Source organism: Eptatretus burgeri, chromosome 11 (assembly GCF_056783735.1).
Source record: "Eptatretus burgeri isolate ZD-2024b chromosome 11, Ebu_testis_v1, whole genome shotgun sequence".
Classification (NCBI taxonomy): Eukaryota; Metazoa; Chordata; class Myxini; order Myxiniformes; family Myxinidae; genus Eptatretus; species Eptatretus burgeri.
In genome coordinates, this window is record NC_140971.1 from 99,334,253 (window position 1) to 99,341,804 (window position 7,552).

Genomic DNA, 7,552 nt, shown 5'->3' on the forward strand with positions numbered 1-7,552 from the left:
GTCAGAGGGTAAGGTTAGGTTGGGTTAAAGGAGGTAGAAAGCATCATATGTAGGGATGGGGGTGGGAGTGGGGACATGAGATGGTGGTGCAACACTTGCTTGAAACCCTGGAGGGAAGAATTCAAATGAACCATCTCTCATTTTCTCAGTAGCGGTTGCAGCGTCACAAAGCAATGTCTTGGGCCTTGAGTCTTTGCTACATCTTTATAACCGAACACTAGATTGCTCTATAAAGCCCATCCTTCATTTTTTGCCAATGACTCAGCATTGTCATAAAGTATCCTCATCTCACTGATAGACGCAAAGCAGCTACATCTCTCTCTGCTCATATGGAATTGATTTGATTTCAGTATGACAAACAGAACATGTATCTTTCAATCCTGGAATCTCTCTGAGTCACACTGTGTTGCTCTAAAAATATCATCAAGCAAACTCACCTATCTATTAGCCTGCTCAGCCACTGGTAGAGGTTGAAATTCTATTCCTCACCATAAGCCATGACCTCCACTGGGCTGACCATATATTATAGCTGGTCTGATAGGCATGCAGCACACTCGTCCCTCTCTATGGACCTTGAAAAAAAATCACAAGCTTGTGAAACACTTGGAATATGTCTTCCAGGGGAAGATTTTTGTCGCATTAAAGAAATTCATATCCCTGGGGGTTCAAAGGCGGGGAGAGGACTCAAATCCTCTCAATGTAAATGTTTATCGAATAACATCCATCACTCCGGGTGGGGTTGTCATCTCGTCCGTAACTCTGTGGAAATTAACCCATCTTTACAGATGCGTTATTCACTAGTTATTTGAACCAGAGTGGTGTCAAAGCCACCCAATGCTCGCCTGTTTATACATTTATCATTTTTCGTTTTTAAAGACTAGTCTAATACTATTTTTTATAAAGCATTGCAGTGAAGTCTGATCCAAATAATTTTAAAGCAATATATGTATTTGTATATTGTAATCAGTAAAAAAATAGTGTGGTAGATGAAAACATTAGAAAGGAAATAACTTGCACCAAAAACTTTAACATTTTCATGCTCATGCTGACGCTGATGCTCACGCTCACGCTGACTCTCACGCTCACGCCGGGGGTATCACTATAGCTCTCTGTTCTTCGAACAGGCGAGCGAAAAACACCTCACCGCCACATTATTAAAACCAGAGAGTTGGTGTCAAAGCCACCCAATGCTCGCCTGTTTATACATTTATCGTTTTTAAAAGACTCGTCTAATAATTTTTTTTTTTTATAAAGGATTGCAGTGAAGTCTGATCCAAATAATTTTAAAGCAATATATGTATTTGTATATTGTAATCAGTAAACGAGTACACATATTAAATGAATGGCAAGCATCTAGTATAAACAGGCGAGCATTGGGTGGCTTTGACACCATCTTAGGTTGAAATTAAATTTTTTTTTTAATCATTTGATAATTTCAACTGCACTACACCAATAGTATACCCCAAGGGAACCTCCATGCCAAATATTAGCATCCTAGTACACATATTCAATGAATGGCAAGCTTCTAAATAACTTGCACCAAAAACTTTAACGTTGATGTGCTACAAAAAAGTTCAGTTCAAAACAGGTCAAAAATTTAAAACATTTGAAATTATTTTTTAATTTCAACTTCACGACATCAATAATATACCCCGAAGGAACCTCCATGCCAAATATCAGCATCCTAGTACACATATTAAATGAATGGCAAGCTTCTAAATAACTTGCACCAAAAAACTTTAACATTTTCATGCTCACGCTCACGCCGGGGGTATCGCTATAGCTCTCTGTTCTTCGAACAGGCGAGCTAAAAATCAGAACTACTCACAGCCTACAAAAGCCTCTGTCTGTAGCTCAATGAAGTGTTGTGCTCCCTTAATGGCTGGGGCCTCACCATCATATCTATCTCTTGGATTCTAAAGCTTTCAGTTTTCCTGAAACTATAGGAATCAAAATATTATTGCAAACATCAAAACAACAGTTGAGGTCCTTAAACAAAATAAGAAAAGCCAATCCATCAAGAAGTTAAAAAACAGTTCAACATCCGGTTCGGGGGATTTCTCCATGTGCTGGTCGATTGTGCATCTGTCGCTTCAACCTCTTTAAAGTTGTTTTTTGAAACAGATTCATCGTGTTTTCTGCTGTATATTTGTCCCAGTGTTGCTGTTATGTCCCGTCCAATATTCCGTGTTGAATCAAATTTTGTGCTGTATTTGTCGATTTTGTTTCCGTGTTGTTCAAGGCCTACTTTGGACACTCTTCATACAGCAAGTGTGAAAATGGTGTCCCTTTTGTCTCCATAGTCATCGTTTTGTTTATTTCTTCCCAAATATTTTACTTACACTTCCTCAACATTATCATATTTCCCTCATCGCTTCAAAAAATAAAAACAAACGATAAAAAAAACACTTATTTTCACTCCACAGCAATCACATTCTGTTTGTACTCCCTTCTGCCTGCACTTCCTGTTCTCCATTCTTTTTTCCCCCCTTTTCTCAAAATCTTCAAATTGAACCTTCACTGATTATATGAATGCTTCTTCGTTCTTACTTTAAAAGCACTTTAAGACATATTAAAATGCTTCATGTTCCTTATTTATCCTCAGGAGTACTTCATGTGTTTTTCTTCACAAAGATTATTTTCCAAAACTGTCTGTCAGCGAAACACTTGGTCAACCAAAGCCCCTTCTGCAAATACAGCACCACCTTTCTCTGTGCCTTCCACAAAAATTATCACCTCCAATCCCATGAACTTTATGTCTGTTTGTCCAATTTGGGAATTTGGAATCAGCATCCCTCCACTTCATATCTTCATATCTACTCTTTCCATTCCCCCCCCCACCCACTCACCCCACCACCTCAAAGCTTCAAGTCCCCCATTTCTGCATCCCTTCTCACCCATCGCCTCAATGCTTCCCGCTCACCCCACAAACTCAATACTTCCGTCTCATCCCACCCACTCAAACCTTCCCCCTCACCCCACCCTCTCAGAGCCTCCGTCTCACCCTGCACCCACAAAGCCCCCCCTCCCCACCCCACCCATTAACAATCCTCAGTTACTCAAACTCCTGGGTCTCACTATCAGCCATGATCTTGTTTGGGCAAACAACATTTCAGAGTTGGTCTCCAAAGTCAGCCACCAACTGGGCATCCTCCATCATACAAAGTCCATATTTGGTACACCTGAACTCCTATCCACCTACAAAGTTTTTATCTGCAGCTTGATGGAACAATGTTCTCACCTCTGGGCTGGCACCGCTGCCTCACACCTCGTTCAGCTTTATGCTGTGGAAATCAAGTCCTTCAATACCATTGGAATGTCAAGCGCCGAAGCTGAGTCCATGGGCCTATTACTTTCCCATCACAGACCCATCAATGGCATCTCTGTCTTCTACCTCATCTTTTCTGGTCTTGCACTCTCTACTCTTTCCATGTTTTGACCGTCCAGGTATTAGCAGTGCACACGCGGTCCACAATCAACCCCCTTCTGGTGACACTACCTAAATCGAGAATCACTGCTCACCTCCAATCGTTCGTTCCTCTTTTTTCCTGCCAGTGGAATCAACATCCACATCAATATTCAACCTTATTCTTCCCTCCAGGTCTTCAAGACAACTATTCACCACCATCTCAGATCACAATGTGGAAGAAAAATAATTATATTCATTTATTCTCAATTATATTCACGTGTTGCCAGTACTTTTCTGATTTGAACACAGTATAAAATAAGGTTTTACTTTTGTACTGGAGTCAAATTGACAGTGAGTAAAATTTCCCTTTTCCCCCAACAGTCTTTTGACTTTCATAGTGATATAAATGAATATACACGTAAAGTAGAATTGTATCTTATGAAATGTTATGTGCTTTTATCTCACTGAAATACATGTAACCAAGACTAGTATCTCCAATGTTTAAATGAAACTACCCAGCTGCTGAAGAGAAGATCGCTTTGCTGGCATCTCATTCTCTCACAGAAATTAATTATAAACTGGAGCAAACGAGCAAATCTTTAGACATGTGGGGTTCGTTCATGGTGCATGGGGGTAAAAGCGATTTCCCCATGATAAGTGTGGAGCTCGGCTCCTGGCGATAGCTGGAAGAGCCAACTGAGTGCATATCCGGGTGGGCACAGAATGGGTGGGGCCGCGCGGGCATTCCCTAATGGCTGGCATGGGGTCAGCTCGTAATATTTTACATGGCCCAATCGCTGACCCCAGCCTGCCTCGGAAGATCTGACGTGCGGCTCTTTGGCCGTGCCTGCCCCAGGAACTATAAAGCTGTGCCCGACACTGGTCCTGGTCCTGGTCCTCTCTCTCTCTCTCTCTCTCTCTCTCTCTCTCTCTCTCTCTCTCTCTCTCTCTCTCTCTCTCTCTCTCTCTCTCTCTCTCTCTCTCTCTCTCTGTCTCTGTGACCTGGTCATCACTCCCACTTTCTGCCCTGGTTCCGGACGCTTTGTTTTACGGTTCCGACAGAGCTCGTGGACACTCAGTTGTGGTGTGCAATGCCGGGGCCGTACCGGAGAGCAGCAGGGAGAGAGGTACGAAGCTGGGTAGGGCGACGGTTCCATCTCCCGTTAGGGTGAAGCCACCCTGCCCCTCCCAATTGTCTCCACTGTGAGTGTGTGTGTTTCTGATGGTTACCCTTGTCATGTTATCTGGTAGGTAAGGAGCAGGGTAAGTTAAGTCTGCGACTTGGCATTTTCTTTGCTTTTTGTAAATACACACATTGATTGCCTTTTTTGCAGTTCCCCTTTTCCTGCCCCAGTTGCCCTTTGACTCCATTAAAGCCCTCGAGTTCCCTTCCCTCCTTCCCTGTATGCCACATTGCTTATTGCAAATAAATTATTCTTATTGAATTATATTTCCAATCTGCCCATGGTTGTCCTTTCTTCCATTGGTCCAGCAATGTATGTAAGTAGATTAGCTGGAAGATTATAATTCCCCAAATAGATTGGCTCTCACATCAGTCTGGCATTGCGTTTGCAGTAAGCTCGGCTACCTTAACCAAGACCCAATAAAGATAAAAGAAACAAAACGGCCGAGGGCGCGATTCCCCGATAAGTAGACTGCATGTATCCCAGTTAAACGGTAGTCAGACTGAGGACACTGGGTCATCACATGGTTAAATTGTTGGCATTCACGGTCGATTAGCAACCTGCCATGACATAGACTTATTCGTGTGCAATGGCTGCGATTCCTGGTGGGTCCAGGGAAAATCCGGAATGCCCCTGCGAACCTGGGCCCACAACATTTTGTACACTTAAGGCACCCTCACACATGGATATTCATCCCGTTACATTTGCACTGTATAAAGTGTATATATGTATGTGTATATATATATATATATATATATATATATATATATATATATATATATATATATATATATATATATATATATATATATGCTTTTAGTAATAATGATTTGCTATGTAATAATTAATTAATTAATTATTAATTCGTCTACAGTTTTGGCGTAGTCGGCAGGATCACAAATCCTGGAGGAAAGGAGATCAGAGGACTGCACCTGGGTGACAGCAAACACTGTAAGCCAGATGAAACAAAGGTGACGGAACCTTTTGAAAGTCCCAATTTCTTCTGTGTTTGCTCTCACCACAGGTTGAATGCCCATCTCTGACTTACCGGGTAACATGATCCTATAATTTAACCTGTGTTCAGAGTTGAATCATTTATCAGGCTATAGGAAACAAGTTAGAATCCTGTTGCATTCGCGAATGTTATAAAAGGCGTTTAAAATCCCCAGAGTGATATAAGGGTTAAAAGTCCCACTGGTCAGACGCCTGATGTTTTGTTAAGATGAAGGTATCCAGGGGGTGAGAGTCCCCAAAGTAAAACAAGGGGTGAAAGTCCCCTCTGTGCACACAGTGTAACATCCTGATGTACCCTTGCATGAGGTTCAAATCGTCAAAGGCACAGAGAGACGGTTAACGTTCTCCCCATTAATTTATGTTCATGTGATTCGACTCCATAATAATAAATTGTTAAAAGAACCTTGAGTAAGTTTTCTTCCACATTTCCTTCCTGAGAGTTTGCTTCTGTGTCCATATTGTGCACCCCATGGGTCCTGCCACCCTCCACTCCCCTCATTCGTCCCCATATCCATTGTTTGTCCAAGTCTCCCTCTATTTTGTCCTTCAACCCTGCTGTTGGTGTTCACCCCCTCAACTGCTGCTTGTGGTCTGGTGCATCCTGATCCCTTCGGTGCACGAGCTCTTCACCGAGCCTTGACTCTGTATATACAAAAAAGCAAAGTGCACTTGCGTTGAACTCACCACCATCTCTTTCTCAATAAGTTCATATGCTTTGCTGAGGCGGCGCTCACGCTCGCCAATTGCTGTGCTGGCAGGTAGGAAGTGCTTGCTGTACCAATTCTGATATTCCTCTTCAGAGAGATCACGTGTGGCCAAACACAGCGTGCGTAGGCTTTCATTTGCAAACATCTGGTGAAACACACAAAAGGTATGGCAGTGAACAGGAATGAGATGGTTTATTAAGATTAGTTGGAAGGTTTATTGTTGTTTCATTATATTGACAATAGGTTTTTATAAACTTAGGATTGACAAAGGTAAATTGAGTGCCATGGGAAGCAAAGCTGACATTTCAGGGATTAGCCCTACATCACAGCAAGAGGCATTATAATTATATTCCCACGATGACCAAAAACCAATTCACACCAAAATAGTGCATAAAGGCCAGAGGTATGGCTCTCTGTTATAATTCAGTCAAATGATTCTTCTTCTCAAGATTGCCTTACAAACCCATGATGCAGAAACCATTTCTTGACTTAACACTTCACTATGGCCTTACGCAGCAATGGCCCGGTGACACCAATGGCGCCGAGTGTGTTGGAGATGCAAATGTTTGTGCATGACTCTCGTTTATGACCTTATCGCAGTAACATGATAATAATGTAACATCTTCCTGTGTGGGGAAAAATTCCAGCACAGCCTAACGTGACAGCCATTACTTAATCTGTTAGTCTGCGTAATCTACTCAATGCTGGCTATCCTTGAGAGATCACCAATGGGCTATGTTGCTGTTGAGAAATAACTCGAGTTGGAAAATTTTATTGTGGTGGAAAAGGTTAAGTACCGTTCTTCATTGCAGACATTGAGAAAACATGATCATAGCTATTAACCACGGGTGTTAGATGCACTGCCGAGCTGGGGCAACCCCTATACCATCATTGTGTGAATATAATCAGCACCAGGTTAGTAGAGATGCCCCAAGGAGGTGAGACTGCATACCGATGAATGAACTGTAGTGTCCATTCACCAAACAGACATACCTGTTACGATAATGTAGTTGGTTTTACTGCAGCAAAATCACTTTCCTCCTCTATGTGTTTTGTATGATAATCCTGTTCACTAACTACCTCCATTCACCCACCCACCTTCCCACTTTTAATTTCTAAATCTTTGCTTACATCAAGGTCTTCCTGAGTTTGCTCCCTGTATGGATTATCCTTCTGTAGCCTCTCGAGAATGACAGTGTCTGCACCCTTGCAGTATAACTTCAACTTTCCTTCTGGGT

General features: G+C 42.2%; 1 protein-coding gene across 8 annotated transcripts in view; it reads right to left on the reverse strand.

Moving 5' to 3' along the window:
• LOC147017748 (phospholipid-transporting ATPase IC-like) overlaps positions 1 to 7,552 on the reverse strand; it is a 159,478-nt gene that overhangs the window by 33,697 nt on the left and 118,229 nt on the right. For all 8 annotated transcript variants that reach the window (XM_085847630.1, XM_085847632.1, XM_085847631.1 and 5 more), the window contains 2 exons: positions 7,446 to 7,552; positions 6,292 to 6,459 (listed from right to left, as the gene is read on the reverse strand). The exon at positions 7,446 to 7,552 is cut by the window's right edge and continues 6 nt beyond it. In XM_085847630.1, coding sequence (XP_085703756.1) covers positions 6,292 to 6,459; positions 7,446 to 7,552 — 275 coding nt within the window. The remainder of the gene's footprint in view (positions 1 to 6,291; positions 6,460 to 7,445) is intronic.